At 42.8% G+C, this 25,156-nt stretch overlaps 1 protein-coding gene across 1 annotated transcript in view; it reads left to right on the forward strand.

The window, feature by feature from the left end:
• The window catches only part of LOC118385958 (aspartate--tRNA ligase, cytoplasmic-like), a 28,295-nt gene extending 7,154 nt beyond the window's left edge, over window positions 1-21,141 (forward strand). The window contains exons 2-18 of the mRNA XM_035773229.2: window positions 1,409-1,511; window positions 1,723-1,752; window positions 1,925-1,982; window positions 2,637-2,729; window positions 6,588-6,690; window positions 9,743-9,845; window positions 10,139-10,219; window positions 13,619-13,678; window positions 15,603-15,714; window positions 17,775-17,909; window positions 18,660-18,807; window positions 19,003-19,149; window positions 19,318-19,360; window positions 19,965-20,045; window positions 20,139-20,250; window positions 20,413-20,484; window positions 20,665-21,141. Coding sequence (XP_035629122.1) covers window positions 1,409-1,511; window positions 1,723-1,752; window positions 1,925-1,982; window positions 2,637-2,729; window positions 6,588-6,690; window positions 9,743-9,845; window positions 10,139-10,219; window positions 13,619-13,678; window positions 15,603-15,714; window positions 17,775-17,909; window positions 18,660-18,807; window positions 19,003-19,149; window positions 19,318-19,360; window positions 19,965-20,045; window positions 20,139-20,250; window positions 20,413-20,484; window positions 20,665-20,756 — 1,573 coding nt within the window. The 3' untranslated portion in view covers window positions 20,757-21,141. The remainder of the gene's footprint in view (window positions 1-1,408; window positions 1,512-1,722; window positions 1,753-1,924; window positions 1,983-2,636; window positions 2,730-6,587; window positions 6,691-9,742; window positions 9,846-10,138; window positions 10,220-13,618; window positions 13,679-15,602; window positions 15,715-17,774; window positions 17,910-18,659; window positions 18,808-19,002; window positions 19,150-19,317; window positions 19,361-19,964; window positions 20,046-20,138; window positions 20,251-20,412; window positions 20,485-20,664) is intronic.
• Window positions 21,142-25,156: the final 4,015 nt, after the last annotated feature.

Here is a 25,156-nt window from a genome sequence, read left to right on the forward strand (position 1 = left end):
GTTTGGCCATAATGACCATTGTTATGTTTGGTGGAAATAGGGGAAGCTTGCAAGCCGAAGAACACCATCCCAACCGTGGAGCATGGGGGTGGCAGCATCGTGTTGTGGGGGTGCTTTGCTGCAGGAGGGACTGGTGCACTTCACAAGATAGATGGCATCATAAGGGAGGAAAAGTATGGATATATTGAAGCAACATCTCAAGACATCAGTTAGGAAATTAAAGCTTGGTCGCAAATTGTTTTTCCAAATGGACAATGAACCCAAGCATACTTCCAAAGATGTTGCAAAATGGCTTAAGGACAACAAAGTCAAGGTATTGGAGTGGCCCTCACAAAGCCCTGACCTCAATCCTATAGATAATTTGTGGGCAGAACTGAAAAAACGTGTGTGAGCATGGAGGCCTACAAACCTGACTCGGTTACACCAGCTCTGTCAGGAGGAATGGGCCAAAATTCACCCAACTTATTGTGGGAAGCTTGTGGAAGGCTACCTGAAACTTTTGACCCAAGTTAAACAATTTAAAGGCAATGCTACCAAATACTAATTGAGTGTATGTAAACTTCTGATCCACTGGGAATGTGATGAAAGAAATACACACTGAAATAAATCATTCTCTACTATTATTCTGACATTTCATGTTCTTAAAATAAAGTGGTGATCCTAACTGACCTAAGACGGGCAATTTTTACTAGGATTAAATGTCAGGAATTGTGGAAAATTGAGTATAAATGTATTTGGCTAAGGTGTATGTAAACTTCCAACTTCAACTGTAGGCTTGATACCCTTGTAGTCCTTAATCCCATTGACCAAGAATTTGAAGCAACCTATTAGTTCCCTAATAGTTGTGTCCATTGTTAGGTTGATGAGCCATGTTGCTGTCCAGGCTATGTCGTCAGCAATTAATGTCCACATCCTTATTTGTCTTCACAGTAGACTGATTGTATTCTGTCCAGCTCCCCTTGAGTTATTGAATTGTCAGCATAACACATTGTTTGCAAATAAAGGCACCACTAGTTATCCAGATGAATGCTATCATAACACGGTTATCCGTATCTACTATTCATTTCGAGGGCTTTTCTCCTTTTGAGGGGATTAGAGAGGAATAGTAAACGCATTGTTCTACTCCCCAGCTCATACCTGCTTTGTGTTTATCCATCTAATCTCACTGTGTGACAGTGTAAACACCTTTCCCCGCTCCATCCCAGAGTTCACATGCTAACTGCTGTGTTTGAAAGCATGTGAAAACAATAGGATTAAAGGTAGACAAACTTAAAAGCCTGTCACTGGGACAGCAAGCCAGAGGTGGTGATGGCTTGAATTAACTGGTCAAAAACTTCCTACAGGAAGCTGGAAAAATAGACCTAGGAAGTGGACTTAAATGTTTTGCGTTCTGCACTTCCTGTTGCAGAGCCGCGGAGGAGGCGGACCAGGCCCAGTCGAAGAAAGGCCTGAAGAAACAGCAGAAGGAAGCAGAGAAAGCGGCGAAGAAAGCTGAGAAGCAGGCCAAGCTGGTCAGTGGGTTTTATCTGCCTCTCTGCCCCTCACAGCTGTTGACGTGACGTGCGGAGGGCACAATCGGGCAAGGGAGGGGGGTTCCATTGTTTATCAGTTATATTTGTCATAATATCAGTCCACTAGCTGTTTCCAATACAAGGCCCTTTATCAGGATTCATCAGGATGTCCCGTTGCATTAACTAACTGTTTTGCCTCTATTGTTTTCAGGCTGCTGACACACAAAGCACAGATGAAGATGTAAATATCCTGGAGGAACAATTCACTTTTTCAGTTTTCAGATGTTACTTATTGATTTACACCTTTTCTATATGGTGAAATGTTAAATGAATATTACATTTTATGCACCTCTGATGATTCCTTTAATGCTATTGGATTTAAATGCTTAGCAGATTATTTGTTATTTGTGCAGGACTTTGCCAAGGATCGGTACGGTGTCCCCCAGATGGTCCAGTCCCAGCAGAAACTGGGTCAGTACAGTCAGCAACTTCCTCCTCCTCTTTGTTTTTCAAAACAAACATATTATATACAGAGGATATCTCCATTTCAACAACCATGTTTACTACTACTTGTTAAGTAATATAGACAACGTGATTATATCTGAGTGACTCAGGGACATGGCGTCAGTAGTGGCAGTAGTAGAGACGGCCTGTGGACATCAAAGATGATTGTGGTGACTAATAGCCTGCCATTGCTCCCAGATAAACGTGAAAGAAACTGGGTCGTCCACCTGTCTGCCTACTCTTTCAGCTCCAATGGCAGAGAACAAAGTTTGTTTCTCACCTGCATGCCTGTCCTCGGGGATGAGGAACGATAGAGACAGCCAGCCTGCCTTTCATGTGGGTGGAATCAGGTTCAGCCAAATGGGCGGCTCACAGCCGTCGGGGCGCATGAGGCCGCTCTCTGTCTCAACTAGCTGATCGTAATAACGTTAAGCATGCCTCAGAGTGACACGGCAAAGCCGAGTCCATTTGTCATAAGGCACAGAGAATGGGGCGACTTCTATGCAGTGTTTCATATTTATGACTTTTGTTCTCCTCGTAATATGAGTGTGTGTGGGGGGAAGGGGATATATGGTCTTTTAAGTTGTATTGAAAGCTGCTCTTTTCTGCCTTGTGAGCCAGACAGGGTGTTGGTGCGTGTCCAGAAGCTGACACCTGAGAAGGCTGACCAGCTGATCTGGGTGCGTGCCAGGATTCACACCAGCAGAGCTAAAGGTGAGATTCTCCATCTTTGTCCAGTTTTATAACACACTTCCTCAGGCCACAGCCATGTTTCTTATCAGTAGTGGGAAAAGTACCCAATTCTCATACTTAATTAAAAGTATAGATACCTTAATAGAAAGCTACTCGAAGTAAAAGTCAGCCAGTAAAATACTACTTGAGTAAAAGTCTAAAAGTATTTGGTTTTAAATATACGAAAGTATCAAAAGTAAATGTAATTGCTAAAATATACCCAAGTAAAAGTATATATCATTTAACATTCCTTATATTAAGCAAAGCAGACCGCATCATTTTCTTGTTTTTAAAATGTACGTATAGCCAGGCGTACACTCCAACACTCAGACATTATTTATAAAAGATGCATTTGTGTGTTTGAGTCCGCCAGCCCAGAGGCAGTAGGGATGACCAAGTGTTATCTTGATAAGTGTGTGAATTTGACCATTTCCTGTCCTGATATGCATTCAAAATGTAACAAGTGCTTTTGGTTGTCAGGGAAAATGTATGGAGTAAAAAGTACAATATTTTCTTTAAGAATGTAGTGAAGTAAAAGTAAAAGTTGTCAATAATATAAGTAAAGTATAGATACTTAAAAAAGTACTTTAAAGTATTTTTACTTAAGTACCTTACACCACTGCTTCCAATCTAAATGGCTCTGTAACTGAACCTTAGGGTTTACCAAACAGATCATCAACTGTCCTTGTGCCAAATATCAGGGCCTAAAATGAACTATTTGGTTCACCAGTCACTGTAGCAGGAAGATCAAAAATCTTCCAGTCACTCAGATCTTTAACCAACAAAAATATTTATTTGCCATAAATTACATTCAAAAACACAAAACAGATGACCATGCTTTCTATTGTTTCTGAAACAAGAAATGTATTCGTAAGAAGTAATGTGGTATATTGCTCAATTTAATTTCAGTTTTTGTTACTGGAGTCTTTTAACCAAAAAGTTCAGCTGCCCCTTTAAGGGCGTGCAGTTACCGTGGTAACGGGTCCACTCGAGTCATTGTGTGTTTGAGATTTGAGTTCTGACTAGGGCGTCTCTTCGCTATCAGTTGAAGCAGCAGACTCAAACTAACGTTGAAAAACAACCAAGCTTGTGAACAAACAATGTACATTTTCAATGCGTTGGGCCAGTAATCGATAGGTCACTCGTTCGAATCACCGAGCCGACGAGGTGAAAAATCTGTCGATGTGCCCTTGAGCAAGACATTTTAACCCTAATTGCTCCTGTAAGTCGCTCTGGATAAGAGCATCTGCTAAATTAGTTAAATGTAAATAGCCAAGAAACACGAGGACAAAGTTTCACTTTGTAAACTTTCAAGTAAATTAGACCAACTTTTATGCCTGTGTGCAGCGCCTCCAAAAATGAATCTATCAGCATTTCACTCAGTTCGCACAGCTTTCCTGCCAAGCAGTGTTACTTTGCGAGGTGGGTTATAGGATTCCTATTTCTTTGTGCGTTTAGCAGCTATGAAACAGAACAGCAGAAAAACTTTGAGAACGGCTACTGCAGCTTTTTTCTAACCCTGACTTCCACATACTTGACTTTGACCATTGTTATTCTCAAATATAACGCTCACACTGTGGAGCCCTGCAAGTTGACCACCCGCCAACGTGGCTGGTGAAATAGACATTATTTTCAGTCAACTCTCCTCAGGTTGGCAAATGTGGTCAACAGCTACTAGAAATGTACACAATTTAGGAAAATAACTGCATGGTACCAGAATGGAGTTTTTCACCTTATTTGCAACCCGGGTGGTGAGGGACCTAGGGGATGGGGGTCGCAGAGTGCAAAGTTTTATATAACTCGCAGAGTTACCGGTCATGTCAGGAAATCTGTCATTTGAAATAAATTCATTAGGCCCTAATGGATTTCCCAAGACTGGGAATACAGATTTGCATCTGTTGGTCACGGATACCTTAAAAAAAAAAAAAGGTAGAGGTGTGGATCAGAAAAAACAGTCAGTATCTGGTGTGACCACCCTTGGCCTCATGCTGCGCGACACATCTCCTTCGCATAGAGTTGATCAGGCTGTTGACATGGGGCAGTGCACTATTATGCTGAAACATGAGGTGATGGCGGCGGATGAATGGCACGACAATGGGCCTCAGGATCTCGTCACAGTGTCTTTGTGCATTCAAATTGCCATCGATAAAATGCAATTCTGTTCATTGTCGGTAGCTTATGCCTGCCATACCATAACCCCAGCACTACCATGGGACTCTGTTCACAACGTTGACATCTGCAAACAGCTCGCCCACACAATGCCATACACGCTGTCTGCCATCTGCCCCGTACAGTTGAAACCGGGATTCATCCATGAAAAACACACTTCTGCAGCATGCCAGTGGCCATCGAAGGTGAACATCTTCCCACTGAAGTCGGTTACAACTCCAAACTGCTGTCAGGTCAAGACCCTGGTGAGGACGACAAGCGCGCAGTAGAGCTTCACTGAGACAGTTTCTGACAGTTTGTGCAGACATTCTCCAGTTGTTTAAACCCACAGTTTCATCAAATGTCCGGATGGCTGGTCTCAGACGAACCGCAGGTGTAGAAGCCGGATGTGGAGGTACTGGGCTGGTGTGGTACTCGTGGTCTGCTGTTGTGAGGCCAGTTGGACATACTGCCAAATTCTCTAAAATGACATTGGAGGTGGCTTATGGTAGAGAAATAAACATTAAATTATCTGGCAACAGCTCTGGTGGACATTCCTGCAATCAGCATGCATATTACACCGCCCTTTAAAACTTGAGACATCTGTGGCGTGTTGTGTGACAAAACTGCACATTTTAGAGCGGCCTTTTATTGCCCCCCAGCATAAGGTGCACCTGTGTAATGAATGATCATGCTGTTTAATCAGCTTCTTGATACGTCACACCTGTCAGGTGGATGGATTATCTTGGCAGAGGAGAAAAGCTCACTAACAGGGATGTAAACAAATTTGTGCAAAACATTTTAGAGAAATAAGCTTTTTGTGCATATGGAACACTTCTGGTATCTTTTATTTCAGCTCATGAAACTTGGGATCAACACTTTACATGTTATGTTTATATTTTTGTTCAGTACAGATTCCTCTGTAGGTATTACACAGGCACATGCAAGTTCCTTTTTGAAAAGTTTGAAAACTCAGACCAAAGCTCAGTTATTTAAATGGCACCACAAACTTGGATTACATGTAGTCATTTTCCGAGGTTGTCTGAGTTTGAGGCTATAATACAATGAACTCAGTGAGCCTTGCCGTAGTCGGATCCCATCCAGAATGATTCGAAACATCGAGCACGTACACATCTGTGATAACAATATGCTAATCAATAAACCATCATATTGTGATGATCTCGTGGCGGCTTCCTTCCAGGAAAACCCCTCCATTCATTCAACTCTACAGTGAAGGATGTCCTTGAGAGCAGAATAACATCCTGATTTACACTGGGATGAAGTGAATGTTTTTTTTGTAATCGGCCCTCCTCCAGTCAATGAACAGAGGAAACCACATCAAAGCACTTGGGTGGTCTCTGATATTGGCATGATAGTTTACCTTGGTCTCAAGGTGTGTGGTTTGGGAATTGGCTCTCGACCCCCCCCCCCACCCCCCCCTTACACTTTCTTTAAAGGGTCGTCCGTTCACTGCTCTCTGACCGTTACCTGGAAATGCATTGAAAATGTTTTTGTTTTTTTGGGGGCGAGAGGTGGTATCTAAAGCAGGTATGACCTCTGCCATGTTGGCCTGAGATAGTGACCTGGCATTGTGTAGAACCATGGCTCCTTTTTTGACACGTGCATTAGGAGTTGCTATACCCAATTAGATGTACCCAGCTGATGTCTATTGTGTTGTTGTGGTCATTATAGGGAAGCAGTGCTTCTTGGTCCTGCGTCAGCAGCAGTTTAACGTGCAGGCCCTAGTCGCCGTGGGGGAGCGTGCCAGCAAGCAGATGGTGAAGTTTGCCGCCAAGTGAGTACAAGACTGCATTTCCTGGTGGCCCCGACAAACAATGGTGGGAAAAGCTGGATCCTAATGGGCTCCCGATTCATTTTCACACATTCTGAAAGAATTGTTAATTTTTCCGCTCCCGACAAAAGGGTCCACTTTTTCAGATGGGATACAGTACACAAGTGTTTAATGGAGCCGTTCCTGCCCAGATAAGAGTAGATACAATATATACAGTACATCAAAGTTGAAGAGGTTGTTTAGAGCCTAAGCATCATTAGTCATTCTGGGGTCAGAGTCAAATTAGTCCATTACTGGAGCTTTTTATGAAAAGCATAACAATAAGAGGATACTGTACTTTTCCATACCAAGCATGTGACATGTTCTCATCTCTTTCAGTTGACTTGATTGCACCTGACAGTAATGAATGACTCTTAACACTCGTTACAAACTATGAAGTGTAAACGGGAGGACGAGATAGGTCAAACGCCACTTGTTTTGTGATCAGTAAATCAGTCCAATAAGCTTGGAATGTGGAAACAAACGTCAAAACATTAACTTTACTGGAGACACCTTGGAGACAATGTCACGTTGGCTAGCAAAGAGATTTGTGGTGGCTAATTAACGGTAAATAAGTGAATTGTTTAAAGTTAGACCCACGTTTAGCCAGCAAAAATTATTAACAATTAACAATCACTCCTACACTCTTATTCTAGCTACAATAGCGCTGCTTTGCCAATAACATGTCTCCAAAAATGGCAGTGTCTCCAGTTGTTTACATGTAGCGATTGTGACGCACCTTCCATGCGTATTTGGGGCGGCAGGTAGCCTAGTGGTTAGAGCGTTGGACTAGTAACCGAAAGGTTGCCGGATTGTATCCCCTAGCTGACAAGGTACAAATCTGCCGTTCTGCCCCTGAACAAGGCAGTTTACCCACTGTTCCTAGGTCGTCATTGAAAATAAGAATTAGTTATTAACTGACTTGCCTAGTTAAATAAAGGTAATAAAAATGAATTCCACTTAATGTCACATGTTTGCCAGACCCCAGAAAAGCTCTTACCAGGTCTCAGCCACTTGTTGGTTTCCTGCTGAACTAGGTCTATGTCAGGCTTAGACTGGTAAGGAAGGAAACTGACCACAAATAAAGGCCACACAAGTTATTTAGGCCAAGGCTCAAGTCACACTGGTCCACCTCATTGACGGAAACCTCTGACCAGCCTTGTAAGTTGTATCAGAGTGGTTTGACCACTCTGTTTCCTCTCAACCTTTTGTGTGTAGTGATACAATCTGAAGGTTGCTTCAGAGCTGGCTCGTATTCATTAGTGCAGGCCGAAGCAAAACTCTTTGCAACCGAGAACAAAAACATGCGTTTCTTATTGGACAAATTTAGCAAGACCCCTGTTTTGGCCCATTTGCTTTCGCTTGGTTCCTAGTGAATACGACCCTGGTTTTTACTTCTTTAAGGACATTAATGCTCTGGCTTGATCTTGTCTATCAGATTGTGTGTTTCATAGAAATCCTGTGGTGCGATTCCTCAAATAATTTGGTTCCTTTTTCCTTTGCTTGTGTAATGTCATGTGGTTTGATGTGGCAGTTGATTGTATTGCACTTATTGCATGCAACCACTTACCCCATGGATGGCTCCTTCCCAAATAGCACTCTGTTCCCTGCATAATGTACTACTTTTGACCGCTCTGATCAAAAGTAGTGCACTATATAGGGAATAGGGTGCCATTTGGGATACTACCCATTTGATCCATGACTAAGCATCAGTCACAAACCAGCTTCTATCAAAGCACACTCAGCATCTATCAAAGCACACACTTGGCCCTAACAAGTTGTTCAAATCAAGCCTCTTAATGTTCTATGTTCCTTGAATTCTATGGACGCTTAGTAAGCTTTGCATTACAGGAGTCCTTTCATATTCATCAAGGTTGATTGAGGTTAGTGGTGATATATAGAGAAGAGCTTGCAACACCTGTCACATATAGTATTTAAACTTCCCCATACAGAGTTAAATTAGGGTTAGGGTATCCTCTGCGTCCCGGTCAACAATTTCCTCTACGTGTCTCGTTTTACTTTCTCTTACTAGAGCACGTTAAACAATGCATTGAAAGGTTTCACATATCTTTATAATATATAGTCTGTTGTTCGCTAAGACTATAGTAAGTAGCCATGTCTGAGCCAGAGCGGTCCATAGGATCTCCTTTTTCTGTATTGTGAAGGCAGCTTGATGTACAAGTACAGCCCGTGGACAAGACACTAGTCCGGTCAATCAAAAGCCTTACTTGTATGACTCATTAGTTGATGGGCAGTGTTTATTGTCCCCGGGCAGGCTGGTAGGATGTTTGAGGGAGGAGGTTATTAATGTGGGCTTTATTTGTCTAGCTGATCCTCGTAGTGGATGTCTGTGACTGAGGCAGCTGCAGAGGACTGACTGGGATCACCATTCACCACTGTCCTGTCTCTTGTTACTGCTTTTTAATGAGAAGAGGTGAAGGATTACACTGGGCTTGTTCCATCTGGCCCCATGCTATGTGACAATTGGTATTGATAGCTCATCATATTTCTATAAGGCTCTGTTGGATCTAGAACATTGAGAAAGGACAGCGGTGGCCTGTTCCGGTGTTCTCTCAACATGTCTTTTAGATAGTTGATTAACCTCTGACTTATTGTTGTGTGGCCACTGGTGTTTTACTGTAGTTCATATTGGTGTCTCATTATGTTTAAAACATTTTTTTTACACGTTCTCCCAATAGACTGATTCAATCAAAATATATCTGTCAATATGGTCATATCGAAACCATCCAAACAATGTGATCCTGTGACATTTTACCTCAGGAAGAGTAGTCAGTGTTATGATTTGTTTTATTATTTTTTTTTTAAAATCTCAGTCCCCCCCCACACACACACAAACACAATTTTCTCAGCTTTTGAAACACTTCTGTGACTGTTTGAACTTCAATCAGGGTTTTGAATGGAAACTTTCAGTTCTCAGCTAGCCTCCCACTTGTTTGACTCCAATTGAACTGTGTAGACTTCTAAGCGCTGTGCTTCTCATCCCCCCCGCCTGTAGCATCAACAAGGAGAGCATCGTGGACGTGGAGGCGATGGTGAGGAAAGTGGAGCAGAAGATCGAGAGCTGCACTCAGCAGGATGTGGAGCTGCACATTGAGAGGGTAGGGCTGTCTGATGCTCCGCCTGACCACACCCACAGTCCAACAGACTTACTGTGACGAAGGGAAAGCCATTGACTCTCATTATTAATCAGAGAAACTACTGGTTAAAAGATAACTGTATGAGACTTGATTTGCTTTCTGATTTTGGAATTGTGGTACTTTCCTTTCCACTCAGCAGTTAAACTTGGAAAGTACCATGAATGTAGAGGTACTCTAACTGTAAATCTATTTGAACCAACATCTCCCTTCTAAAAAAAATAAATAAAACTAAATCACCTTCCCCCCTGTCTCAGATTTTTGTGATCAGCCAGGCCGAGCCTCGCCTGCCCCTGCAGCTGGAGGATTGTGTGAGGCCGGATGGAGAGGGGGATGAGGTGAGGATGAGGGCCAGGCCTCCTGGGCCTCCCGCAGGCAGCCCTTTGTAGCTGATCAAATGTCAAACTCATTGCATTCAGAGATGATCCTCTCTTCTAATGCTGTTCCAGTTCAAACACAGACACTGGATGAAAAATGCATGACTTGGTCCCCACACTCAATGCCTGTGGCTGTTGTTTTGGAGTTGTGTTGGTCCTATACTGCCATGTTCTCGGTCGGTGTCTGTCTCAAGGGTCGCCTCTCTCTAGTGTGGTTCAGTTCAGAGACAGCTGAAGGGTGTCGGTGTTTATGCCATAAGCAAAACCCAGCTGCAGATGCGGCCCAGGTGTTGTCTGTCCGTCACTAAGTTACAGCACCTGCCGTTGGGGAGGAGACTCTGGGCTGGGCCTGTCTGTTCTGTCTGTCAGTTACAGCACCTGCCGTTGGGGAGGGCTGGCTCTGTGTCTCCCTGTCTGAGCAGGATGTGTGAACTGTGTTCAAAGGCTGTTTTAACCCCACGTGAGTTCCAGGAAGCCTGACAATCTTGGGCATCGTGTTCTAATATTTAGGAGCTTCTGTGCTCTTTTAATCTTTTATATGATTGGAATTGGTTGTATTCAAACAGTTCATTGGTGATTGCATTGTCTGTGTATCTGTTGGGGCGGTATGTAAATTGTAGTGGATCTAAGGTGTTGGGTAAGATCTAGGTAATATCGTCCCTAAATAGCCTCTCAAAGCACTTCATGATTACAGAAGTGAGTGCTCCGGGGCAAAAGTAATTTACTTCAGTTACCTACTCTTTTCTAGGGTACAGGGACGATGTCGGACATCTTAAAGCCAGTGGGGATAACAGACTGGGACAGTGAGAGATTGAATATGTCCGTAAACACTCCAGCCAGCTGGTCTATGCATGCTCTGAGGACGCGGCATGGGATGCCGTCTGGGCTGGCAGCCTTGCAAGGGTTAAATGTCTTATTCACGTCGGCCACGTAGATTGGGAGCACACAGTCCTCAAGAGTGGCAGGGGACCACGTCGGTGGCTTTGTTGTTTTCCTTGAAATGGGTGAAGGTGTTTCGTAGGGTTGGGCGCTATCCAGATTTTCATATCGTCATACCGTCCTCCTCACATACCGGGATTTACGGTATTACCGGCTTAGTACATAAGGGGTCGCCAAAAACGCAACAGCCCATTGGGTGTCTATTTCCTGAATGCTAACAAAATTAGCACATGTAATAGCGAATTTCCATGGAGCTCAAACTAAAATAAACAAAATGCTAAAACAGGCAATCCAGCTTATAAAGTTACACATATGTAGGTAGGGTCTAACGAGTTTGGTCATATACAAGTGAATGTGAACGAGAGACATTGTGCTAATGAACAAATTCTTGACACATGCTTGTCTGAAGGAAGAACAGTACAGTGTACACGCTTTGTCTGTGTGGCGTATGGGGTCGTTAGGGCAACGGGCCTGCCGGCTCTGCTCGGAGAAGAGGGGGGAGGAGCAGACAGGCCGAGAACAGAGAGGAGAAAAAAACAAGCAGTGGCAGCTGTACAGATAACTCGTCCAATGGGCTTGGACTTCTCAAACACGGTAGAAAGTGAACACTATATAATGCCCCGTCACCTTATTTATTCAGCCACTTGCTTCAACTTAGAGGTCGTGTCAACGCAGAATTCTGTGTTTTTTTCCACACAGGAAAAACAAAATATAAAACGCAGATATAAAGTGCTTCTTGTCATTTCTGCTCGGCATCAGACTCATTTTGGCCTTCTGTTGCACTTCTCCACTCAGATGAGAATTTACAAACGGGCATTCGGTCAGCAGACAGCGCTCTGACTGATGTGTAGCTACTTTTTTCTGTATATTGTGTATGTATCCAGTGTATCCAACCTACTTTTTTCTGGTAAGATTAAAGATGAACTTTAAGCAAAACAGTGGAAATGTATTGAGTAGGGTACTTACTGGGCAGAGGCCGTCATGATATTTCTAATGTTTATCATATAAAGAATGTAGCATTGTGCCCTACATTCTTTATATGATAAACATTAGAAATATGATGGCCATGCATGTGGCTGCCAGCCAAATACTGTGGCTTACGGTAACAAACACCACAACCACGCCGATCCTCAACACGGGAGCCCCACAAGGGTGTGCGCTCAGCCCCCTCCTATACTCCCTGTTCACCCATGACTGTGTGGCCACACACGTCTCCAGCCTCAATCATCAAGCTTGCTGACTACACAACAGTGGTTGGGGTGATTACCAACAACGATGAGACAGCCTACAGGGAGGAGGTGAGTGCCTTGGTGAAGTGGTGCCAGGAAAATAATCTCTCCCTTCACGTCAACAAAACGAAGGAGCTGATCGTGGACTACAGGAGTCAGCAGAGAGTGCACGTCCCATCCACAAGCTTCAAGTTCCTCGTTGTTCACGTCACTGTGGACCTGAAATGGTCCCTTCACATAAGTGTGGTGAAGGCGCAACACCGCCTCTTCAACCTCAGGAGGCTGAACAAATTTGACTTGTTCCCTAAAACCCTCACCAACTCCTACAAATGCACCATTGAGAGCATCCTGTCGGGCTGCATAACTCCCCAGTACAGCAATTGCACCGTCTGCAACCGCAGGGCTCTCCAGAGGGTGGTGCGGTCTGCCCAGCTCACCATCATACGGCACACTGCCTGCCCTCCAGGACAACTTCTGCACCCGGTGTCACAGGAAGGTCAAGAAGATCATCAAGGACCTCAGCCACCGGAGTCATGGCCTGTTTACCCCACTACCATCTAGAAGGCGGCAACAGTACAGGTGCTTCAAAGCTGGGACCGAGAGACTGATTAACAGCTTCCATCCCCAGGCCATCAGACTTTTAAACAGCCACCACATGACGACCTCTGCCCAGTACCCTACTCTGCTCCTTAGTCACTGTCAATAGCCGGCTACCACCGGATACTCTATCCTGCACCTTAGAGACTGCTGCTCCATGACCATAGTCGTGAACACTGGTCACTTTAATAATGTTTACATACTATTTGTATATTTACTGCTGCACTACATTTTATTATAATATATATATTTTTATATTGTGTTCTATCCTGTTCAATTTTTAAACCTTATAGACCTGCTTTGTTTAAAAACATACAGACATAGATATACACTGAGTGTACAAAACATTAAGAACACTTTTTCTTTCTAAGATGTAGACTGAACAGGTGAATCCAGGGTGCGCAACTCAGTATTTGGAAGGTGTTCCTAATGTTTGGTACACTCAGTGTACTGTATGACACACAACATTTGATACATTTTGAATATCACACCGTAGGCACAGTTTTCACACTTAGCTTGTTCCGATGTTCTTCAGATGTGTTAAATACTTCAGTGTTTTGTAATGTGGTGAAATGATTGTTGTGTGTCTCCTCAGGACGGAAGAGCGACGGTCAACCAGGACACCAGACTGGACAACCGAGTCATTGATCTCAGAGTAAGTTCTACACTATCACTCATAAGCCAGTGTTACCTTCTTCGATGACAAATTAATTACACAAAAACGAAACATAATGAGTTTTTTTTTTTTTGAAGACATTACATTTGTATCAACAGATATTGTAATGATGAGATGCCATTTGTGACAGAATCATATGTCCCTTTTCGCAGGAAGGCACTGAGTTAGCCTGCTTGTAGAGTGCAGTATAGAACTGCAGGGATTCGGGAAGGAAAGGGTTGCTAGAGGTCTCATTGTTGTGCCCTGTTCTGAGGCGCCCACACTGATGTGGCAGCAGCAGGAAAACAGCTTTAGCGCTCGCCTCAGACTGGCTTTGTCACAACACCTGCTTCTACACAATGTCTCTTTGAGCTCATGGACTTGGGCCTGTTATCACAACCACACTTAAATGAACAGTAAACCCATAAAGCGGTTTTCACACAGACCCCAAACCCGGCTCAACAATCAAGGGTCAAAAGTAATGAAACAGCTCCTAACACACCAGGCTCGGGTTTTCCAAGTTGTTGTGAAAATGGAAGGATTAGTTCCCAGAATTTTCTGAGAAATAGATATACTAGCTAGACATTTTTGCTGAAAATAAATTGCTGCACTCTAATGAAAGACAATAGCAGTAAGTCACAATCTGAGTGGTGGCATGTGACCAAAACCACAAGCCATGGCCCGTTAGACACTTGTTTTGAGAGCTTGAATGTCAACGAGAGTGACGCACTGAGCTATTTTGCTCTCACTCTCTTTTATACCCTCCACCCTGGTGTGAGGATGTCGAAAGAGAAGTGATCTATGATGACACCACAGCCCCGCCCATCTGCTCACAGTGGAGGTGTTTTACACAGGAAATCCTTGAGTTATGTAAATACTTTTGATATGTCAGTTCCTACTCAGGCTATCATAGCAGTTGGTTGGCTCGCCGGGTATGGTATTTGTCTAGTGTTTTTTTCTAGGGTTCTTCAGAAGTGTTTTTATTCATCAGAGCAGTAGTTATTTTCTGACCTCTGTCAACTATACATATAATCCATGAGCTGGGGCGGGGGGGTTCATGGACTAAAATATCAGTTGACCATTTCTAACAGGGCCCTGAACTAAAGTCTGACTGGCCCAGAGTCATTGTCTGACAATAGGATAGTCACACAGAAAACTCCCGTTCAGGACTTTGGGAAAGTCTAGAAGATAGAAATGTGAGCCTTTTTTCAATCAGGAGGTTCATCAAAGTGCCTGACCCTGGCTTTATGTAGATGCATGAAGCCAGATAGAACTGGTTGAATAAATCCTTACTAATAACACCAGTCATATTAAGAAATGAGTCAACTTAGAACTAAGAAAGAACACACCTATTCACAATGCTGTTTGTAGCCCAACGGTCATAGGGTTGGGGGTGTTTTAACGGTTCCTCTGCTCTTTCCCAGACGTTCTGTGTAATACCCAGCTCATTGACGTGCCTCATCACGAGTTGTTTTGATGATTGGGTTATTTTCTATGCAACTAAGTTTACCTCTGTATACAACCAGATTGCTCAAAGCTGATTTTATATGTGACTATATGTTTGTATGTGAATAGAGAATTTCAGATGAACTTGTTTGCTAATGTTAGGTTTTAAAAAGAGAACAAAGCTTTATATCTCATGTTTATTTTCTAAAGGCTTACATTAGTGTGAAATGCACCCTACTCTAACTTGAATCAACGGCAAAAAGTACAATTGAAAAAGTAAAATAAAAAGGTAAAATTGAGTGTTCCATTATGAAATAGGCCAAGCCTTACTATTTCCACTCCCTTTAATGAAATGAAAGGTGTCGAGACTGTATGAGGCAAGATGTGACTCAAAGCAGTGTTATTGACTCATCTTTGGCATTGTGTAATAAATACCTCTGTTGACTCTTGTTGTTTCTGCTTGTTGCTCCTCTGGTAGACAACAACCAGCCAGGCCATCTTCCGCCTGCAGTCGGGAGTTTGCCAGCTCTTTAGAGACACCCTGACCAACAAGGGCTTTGTGGAGATCCAGACCCCCAAAATCATATCAGGTACCACCAACGTGCCACTGTGTCTCAGACTGGACATTATTTGTCAATTAAAAGTTTAAAGGCCAACAATATTGGCCTTTATTTTTTTTATTTTACCTTTATTTAACCAGGCAAGTCAGTTAAGAACACATTCTTATTTTCAATGACGGCCTGGGAACAGTGGGTTAACTGCCTGTTCAGGGGCAGAACGACAGATTTGTACCTTGTCAGCTCGGGGGTTTGACGCTCGTCCAACGCTCTAACCACTAGGCTACGCTGCCACCCCAAGTCAAGTAGATTCCTACTTGACTTGTATTATTTACAGGTAGTAGGGAAGACAAGGTACTTTTCCACTATTTTGTCTGCAAATTGCAAACTGTCTCAAGGATACATGCTCTTTCATGTTCAGATGGGTTTGGGTAATGGAAGGTGGGGAGTAGAGTGTGAGCAGTGTAGAAATTCAAGCTCAAAAGGCCATTCATTCCTCTTGCTGATAGGGTCTCTAGTTCACATACCCTTGAGATAATTCACAGTAGGATTACTGTCTACCAGTTACCTTGTGGAGCAGTGCCAGCTCGACTTTGTCTGGTCATTCGTGCTCTTATTGATGAGCTAAACTGCACTTCACAAGTGTGAGCACATAATGAGTGAGCGTGTGTCATATTTTGTAGCTATAGAAATAAGCTTTAAACCAACGTAAGACATAAGTGTTGTTTACTGCTGTACATTCCACCACATCACAACATGTACTACCTCGTGTAGTGTACTGAGCTGGGGTGTAACAAGTGTTCCTTTCACTTCCTCAACTGTAGGAGCCAATGAAATAAGCCCAGCCTGGCATTGACACATTTAAAATTGCCGCCTTTTTAGGTGCAAGCAGCTGTGTATCAACAGTGTTTACTACTCAAATAAAAAACGTATTTTCCTCTGCCAACACCCATCACACGTACACTGTACAAAATGTACTCTGTGACCACCCTTCTGTAAAGGACAACACCTTTGTCAAATATGGCTCATACGTAAGTTAGAGACATGCTCCAGAAATGTGGCGCCTACTAAGTTTTTTTTTTTTTTAAACGTCCTGCTTTGGGCTGGATGTGTCAATGTTAGTGCTTTTTGAGGTTCATTCGGTTACAGTTAGATTCCACAAAAAATAACCACGGGTTTCGGTTTCAATCTTCTTCTTTCTTTACATTAAATACAAGTTTTAAAAAATCTAAAATGAAGGTTAGTGCCCATTACTGCTTATTACTTATTAACCATAATTTATTCACATTACTTAATTTTATTTGATGACTTTATTATTTAATTCCTAGTCATCGTCTCCTCTATAGAGCTGCTTCCTATGCTGTCTGACAAAATCACAATTTTAGAAGTTCTTAAAAGTAAACAAGGCATGCTTTTATGACTACTGAATACCAACTATCAATCACTTATATCAGGTATTTTCGGGTAGCGAAGCAAGTTGTCTTCCTACACTGTTCTTATTATAGCTCAATACAGACCGCACAAGTAGGCAAACGCACAATGGATTATGGTCATTGTTGTTACCACCTTTTCTGCCTTAAACTATGTAGAATATTGGCCTGTTGGAAACTACAACTCCCTACTACATATCACAGTTTAGGCTTGATCTGATTTATCTCTACAGAAACTGCACATTGAGCTCACAGAAAGAAAAAAAACATAATGGAATTCAAATAATTGTACCGAAGTCGGTAAATGAGTTTAAAAACCAAAAAAATATAAACATTTTAGAGAGTGAGAGAGCAATGAAGTGGGGCACATATCTGCTGTAATACGCATTTTCCGGGGACCACTTTTGGACCTGGCCGCTACTTTTAGAACTACTAGCTAAAAGTAATGTAGAATCTCTTTTAAAGGTTAATAATTGGAATCAAAATCGAATCAAATTGTATTTCTCACATGCTTCGTAAACAGCAGATGTAGATTAACAGTGAAATGCTTACATTGTTAGGAAATTGAATTGTCACAAAGGTTAGTTCAAAAATATTATTTTGGGTCATGTGTTGCTTCTCTTCTGGGATAGTTTGACTCAAAGGTATCTTTCTCCTCTCTAGCTGCCAGTGAGGGTGGCGCGAACGTCTTCACTGTGTCCTACTTCAAAACCAGCGCCTACCTGGCCCAGTCTCCCCAGCTCTACAAGCAGATGTGTATCTGTGCTGACTTTGACAAGGTGTTTTGTGTGGGACCAGGTGAGTCAATATCTAGGGCAGAACCTGTGGTCTAGCTGTAATGCTTCCCGCCAGGCACATATACTTTATACCCCCCACCCCCAGAGACAAGGGTTCCATCCTCGCGTCCCCCCTTACTTCTGTGTTCCTGCTTGACCGTCTCTCCCCTTTTCTTTCAAGCCATCTGAATAAAGTGTCAACTATAAAAAGATATATATTGAAAAGACAACATCTCTAAGCCCTTCACCTAACCCCTTTTCACTCCCCAATGAACACTATCCAATAATGGGAATGAATGAAACTGTTGTGTTGAATACATCAGTCGCTAGTTATGTAGTCAACAAACAAACACTATTCAGGAAAAGTGACCTACACAATATTAAACCTGGGCGGATTACCACATATACACAGATTATTTCATGCATATTTAGATGGTGTTGTGACTGCGCACATGTTGAGCCATAGGAAACATTTATCTCACTGGCTTGTGCTTGGTTGCATAATGTCCCCAGTCTCTTCTCTGTGAGGTAGCTCAACAGGGACATCACCTGGCCAGATCCACACATAACCAGGGGAGTAATGACTTCTCCCCCCACTGCAGTCTCGTATGTCTGGTCAATGTGCCCTGGTCGAAATAGTGCACTATAAAGGGAGTAGGGTGCCATTTGAGACGCTGCCGCCGATGTCTAGTATACCTCTGAGGTGATGGATCTAATCCTCTTAGTGAAATACAATGGCGCTGATACTAACTGAAGATGTTCTCCGTTCCAGTGTTCAGAGCAGAAGACTCCAACACCCATCGTCATCTGACAGAGTTTGTAGGTCTGGATATTGAGTTGGCGTTCAACTACCACTACCACGAAGTGATCGAGTCCATCACCGACACCATGGTGCAGATCTTCAAAGGGCTCAGAGAAAAGTAAGATGTTGATGCACTTCTAACCCATATTTGCAAGCAAAGTGAATGAGTACGGTTGAATCTTTAGAGGGCCCGTTACAGGGCTATAACTGGAACACATGGATGATGCCCTATAGAAAGTACACCGCTGAAAGGGCACGGCATCGATGTGTATGTTCGCTCGCTTGTTTGTTTATGTGTGTGTATGTTGTCCAGGTTCCAGACTGAGATCCAGACGGTGGGGAAGCAGTACTCCAGTGAGCCCTTCAGGTTCCTGGAGCCCACTCTGAGGCTAGAGTACACGGAGGGCGTGGCCATGCTCCGGGAGGCCGGGGTGGACATGGGAGACGAGGAGGACCTCAGGTCCGTGGCGGGTCAAGAGTTTGCAGCAGTGTTACGTTTACGCATGTTGTTGATAACACCTTCAAGTAAAGTTCAAATAAAGACGGCTTTGTTTTTAAGTCGGGAACTGATGTTTTTCTTGTTTATCTTTTAATTGATCTAAAGTCAATTGTTTAACATTTTTCACAGCACTCCAAATGAGAAGTTGCTCGGTCGTCTGGTGAAAGAAAAGGTATGTTATCATGCCATTGACTTCTCGGGGTGACAACACATGTAGTTATATTACTCTCTGTATCTACAGGTAGCTGCCCAAATATTGGAAACACTTGAGTAAACAAGGGATACAAAGTGTATTGAAAGCAGGTGCTTCCACACAGGTGTGGTTTCGGAGTTAATCATGTATAAAATGCTGGGTAGGCCATTATTTTGGCTACCATGGCTATGCCCCCATAGGATAACGAATCACAGGGCACGAGTGGTCACTTAATGGTTTGATGAGCATGAAAATGATGTAAAGCATATGCCCTGGCTGTCTCAGTCACCAGATCTCAACACAATTGAACACTTATGGGAGATTCTGGAGCGGCGCCAGAGATAGCATTTCCCACCACCAGCAAAACACCAAATTATGGAAATTATTTTGTAAGAATGGCATTACATCCCTTCAATCGAGCTCCAGACACTTGTGGAATCCATGCCGGCTCGTGGTTTCCCTATGCCCTATTAAGACACGAAAGTTGGTGTTTCCTTTATTTTTGGCAGTTACCTGTAGGTACACATGCAGGTCATATCTAGCTGTAAAGCGGACTAACTCATCTCTGTTTCCTTTCTGTTAGTATGACACTGACTTCTATGTGCTGGACAAGTACCCCCTGGCTGTGAGGCCCTTCTACACCATGCCTGACCCCAATGACAAAGTATGCGCGTCACTAAACACGCACACAACACATGCTCATGACACCATTGTGGCATTCACTGAACTTGTTATACGACTTATGTTTCCTCCTCAGAAATACTCCAACTCCTACGACATGTTCATGAGAGGAGAGGAGATCCTCTCTGGCGCTCAGAGGATCCACGATGCCCAGCTGCTTACTGAGAGGGCCATTCACCACAACATTGGTAATTAGACAACTCTGCCTTGTTATTCAAAGCGGCAATATTTGTCACTCAATAAATCATGCTTCCTTCCCTCCTCTCAAGCGATTGCTAGAGAATAAGCATATTTTTACTATGTTACAAATACACTGGTGGCTGGTGCTGATATGTAAAGTGTTGATGCAGATCTGGAGAAGATCAAGTCCTACATCGACTCTTTCCGTTACGGAGCTCCCCCACACGGAGGTGGTGGCATTGGTAAGACATTAAATACTTATTCTAAACCCATACCCTCTCAATATGAAATCCAATGTAAATATATGCTAAATATACTCATGGTAAATATAGTCATTATGAAAAACATTGTAAAGGTACTCTAAATATGCTCATCGTTAGTGTACTGTGACGGTGACGGTGACGGTGAGTTCTCTCCCTCAGGGCTGGAAAGAGTCTGCATGCTCTACCTGGGTCTTCACAATGTCCGCCAGGTCTCCATGTTCCCCCGTGACCCCAAACGCTTGACCCCCTGAACGGCCATCGCCACTGGAGACAGATGCAGGACATGGGGAATCTATATTCATCTGCAAAACACCAGACAGAGTTGAGAAATTAGTGCCACGACACTGAAGTGCTACTGCGATTAACAAATAGAGAATCAAGCCAGGGTACTACTACGGTCAACAGTATTCAGTAATAGAAAATGACACATGAAGAAATAGATTAATAATATAAGGGAGAAAGAGTCTTAATACAGAAGTGGAATATGATTAAGGGATGTGTTGGCTTAGGCTCACCTATGCATTACTTACCTTGTGTTGTATCTCTTAACACTTTTCTATGGGGTTGATCAACTTTGATACCAGTCTTTGTCACACTACAGAGGTATGACTAATAAATAATCATGGTCTGCTGACATTTGTTGTAATTGTTTGATGTTTTTAAAGTAAAAAGTATTAAGAACTTGAAAAGCACATTTAATTTCTTTACGTTCTTTTTATGGGAGAAACAACCCCTATCGTATTCAACACATTCTTTGCTATAGAGAATGTGCTTGCTTTTCTCTACTGATTCATTCGGGCGTTTTTATCAATACAAGCCTGGTTACTTGAGAAACAATGTAGAAGTCTTTTGATTACCTGTGGGGACGGCTGATGTCATGTTTGAAACATATTTCAGGGTTCATTATACTTTTTATAATTGGTGGACATGATAAAGCTCCCTTTGTCAGGAAAAGCACCATGGTGAAATGGCACCTGAAAGGAATAGTGTCTGAAATCAACTCAAGGGAAGAACTCATCAGTAGGCTCATAATTGGAAAAGTCCCTATACTGATAAGCTGTATATGAGAACATGCTTTTTTTCATTACACCCCCCCCCCTCTATTCCATCCTAAATCAGTTAGGTTGGTGATTGGGTTGTAATTAAGTCCCCATGGAATAATTGCTTTTTCACAGACCGAACTGCAGAACTACAGAGACCTTTTGATATGTACTTGTCTCGATTAAGGAGGGGTTCTGAAATGTATATCTCAAGGAAAGTTCATCCCTTTCTACAGTGTATCACATTCAATTTCTAAGAGAAGCGATGTTAGAATATACTGTCATTTGTAATATAGTATCAATGGATGCATACAAGCACACAGTTTATTGAGCTATTTTAACATTTAATCTATTGACAATTCATATTTAATTATGTTTTAAATGTGTACTGTTTCAGGAGAAAAGGCAACGTAAGGACATTTTTTGACAAAAATACTTAGGTCAAGTCATAGGTCATTCAGACAAGCTTGTTGCATTCATAACATCCATTAGTGGGAATAATAAATATACTGTGGTATATATTTAATCTTAATTGAAATTGTGCAGCACTCTCATAAGGTTACCATGTTAACGGCGTCAAAAGACAAAGACATTTTTTGTTTTGTTTTGGAGCAGTGACAGATTGGGCGAATAAATACAATAGAAGGATGATCCACACCAGGTCAAACGTCATCCCCCTGCCTTTGTTCTGTGGAAGCGCCAACTAGTTGCAAGAGGAAAATAAAGATCTGGACGATGTCAACATAAAGTGAAAGTGCTCCAAAAAACACTCATCTGGGATGACGGAAAGCTCACGTTTTCCGAGGAGTAGCTAGGTGCTAAACATTTCAAGAAATGGTTCATTCCATACAGGTTGGTTCAAGAGAAATGTACATTTCTCCAGTTCCCTCTGAAATACTGAGGGTTTTCAATGAACTCACCAGTGTGTAAACGACAGCTCCGATTGCAACATATAGCACGTGAAGCCGTGGGACCTGCGAGTGGAAGAAAACACAGGACCTTCTGTACTGTATGTATAGGCCTACATTTATCAGATACAAGACATGACCAGAAGTATGTGGTATAGGGCGGCGCACAATTGGCCCAGCGTCATCCGTGTTTGGCCGGTGTAGGCCGTCATTGTAAATAAGAACTTGTTAACTGACTTGCCTACCGGTAGTTAAATAAAAATAGCTCATTACAAAATCATGGGCATTAATATGGAGTTTGTCCCCCTTTTGCTGCTTAACAGCCTCCACTCTTCTGGGAAGGCTTTTCACTAGATGTTGAGACATTGCTGCGGGGACTTAATTCCATTAAGCTACAAGAGCATTAGTGAGGTTGGGGACTGATGTTGGGTGATAGGCCTGGCTCGCTGTCGGCGTTCCAATTCATACCGAAGATATTCGATGGGGTTGGGGTCAAGGCTCTGTGCAGGCCAGTCAAGTTCTTACACACCGATCTCAACAAACCATTTCTGTATGGACTTTAATTTGTACACAGGGGCATTGTCATGCTAAAACAGGAAAAGGCCTTCCCCAAACTGTTGCCACAAAGTTGGAAGCACAGAAGGATCTAGAATGTCATAGTATGCATTAAGATTTCCCATCACTGGAACTAAGGGGCCTAGGCCGAACCACAAAAATCAGTTGGCACCATGCATATGGGTAGGTAGCGTTCTCCTGGCATCCACCAAACCCAGATTCGTTAGTCGGACTGCCAGATGGTGAAGCGCGATTCATCACTCCAGGGAATGCATTTCCACTGTTCCATAGTCCAATGGCGGTGAGCTTTACACCACTCCATCCGACGCTTATCATTGCACATGGTGATCTTAGGCGTGTGTGCTACTGCTCGGCCATGGAAACCCATTTCATGGAGCTCCCGACAAACAGTACGTTGCTTCCAGAGGCCGTTTGGAACTTGGTAGTGAGTTTTGCAACCGAGGACAGATGATGTTTACACGCTTCAGCACTTGGCAGTCTTTTTCTTTGAGCTTGTGTGGCCTACCACTTCACGGCTGAGCCGTTATTGCACCTAGACGTTTCCATTTCACATTAACAGCCCTTACAGTTGACCGGGGTAGCTCTAGCAGGGCAGAAATGTATTGAACTTACCTGTTGGAAAGGTGGCATCCTATGACGGTGCCACATTGAAAATCACTGAGCTCTTCAGTATGGCCATTCTGTCAATATTTGTCTATGGAGATTGCATGGACGTGTGCTCAATTTTATACACCTGTCAGCAACGGGTGTGGCTGAAAAAGCCAAATCCACTCATTTTAAGGGGTGTCCACCTACTTTCGTATATATAGTGTACTTACAAATAGAGATACGCCCTACTATTGAAGTGCATTTGATGTGAAAAAGATGCAAGCATATTATTATTTCAGCTTTTTTTTCAATAGTTCAACATTTGACTACACCGAGGCACTTACATACGTGAAGGATAGTACTATGGAGGTGATTATCCCAGTAACTAAGACTACGATGGCAAGAATACCTAAAAGTCCCCCCTCCCACAAGATGTAAAATCCACCTGCCGTAAGCATAGACATAGCTACATGTTATTCACATCATTGGTCATAAGACAATCAATAAGGTCCAATTGTTGGAATGTTTCATAAAATGGCACATGAATGGACTATGAACTCTAACTTCATATACAGTGGGGAGAACAAGTATTTGATACACTGCCAATTTTGCAGGTTTTCTTACTTACAAAGCATGTAGAGGTCTGTAATGTTTATTATAGGTACACTTCAACTGCGAGAGACGGAATCTAAAACAAAAATCCAGAATATTACATTGTATGATTTTTAAGTAATTAATTAGCACAACAGTTGATGTTGAGTTGTGTCTGTTATTTGAACTCTGTGAAGAATCTATTTGACCTGGTAACTCTAATGAACTTACCCAAAGTTCTTGATTGACTGACCTTCATGTCTTAAAGTAATGATGGACTGTCATTTCTCTTTGCTTATCTGATAAGTTCTTGCCATAATATGGACTCGGTCTTTTACCAAATAAATATCTTCTACCGAAGCATGACCTTCATCCACATACCATTTTTATGTTCCATCAACATCCCACCAAACATACACAGAACATGATTGCCATTTTCTCAGAATATAAGATAAGAATGTTCTAGATACGTTTCATGGGAACGTTGCAAGAACATTCCTGTGTGTCAGTCATCAGGACCTTTCCAGGCGGTCCCAAAGAAATAGAATGTTCTTGCAACGTTCCCATGAAACATGTCTAGAACATTAATATGAGGCCTGAGTCCAGGACATCCCTAGCGGAGACCCAGCACCTGGGTAAGGTCTGTTTCACATTAAGGGAATGGTCTGTTAGAAACATTCCTTGTACATCACTGGAACATTCCTATGAAAATGTTAGGTACTAACATAAGGAGACTCTTAATAAAGGAACTATCAGGTCTCAGGTAAGACCCAAGTGCAGACCGTGTTCAAGTAACAGGTCAAGGCAGAAAGGGGTCGATAATCCAGAGTAGTGGGGCCAAGGTACAGGACGGCAGGCAGATCCAGGGTCAGGCAGAAGTCGCTAATCCAGAGTAGGGGCACAGGACGGCAGGCAGGCTCAGAGTCAGGACAAGCAAGGGTCAAAACC

The sequence above is a fragment of the Oncorhynchus keta genome, chromosome 7, assembly GCF_023373465.1.
Source record: "Oncorhynchus keta strain PuntledgeMale-10-30-2019 chromosome 7, Oket_V2, whole genome shotgun sequence".
Taxonomy (NCBI): Eukaryota; Metazoa; Chordata; class Actinopteri; order Salmoniformes; family Salmonidae; genus Oncorhynchus; species Oncorhynchus keta.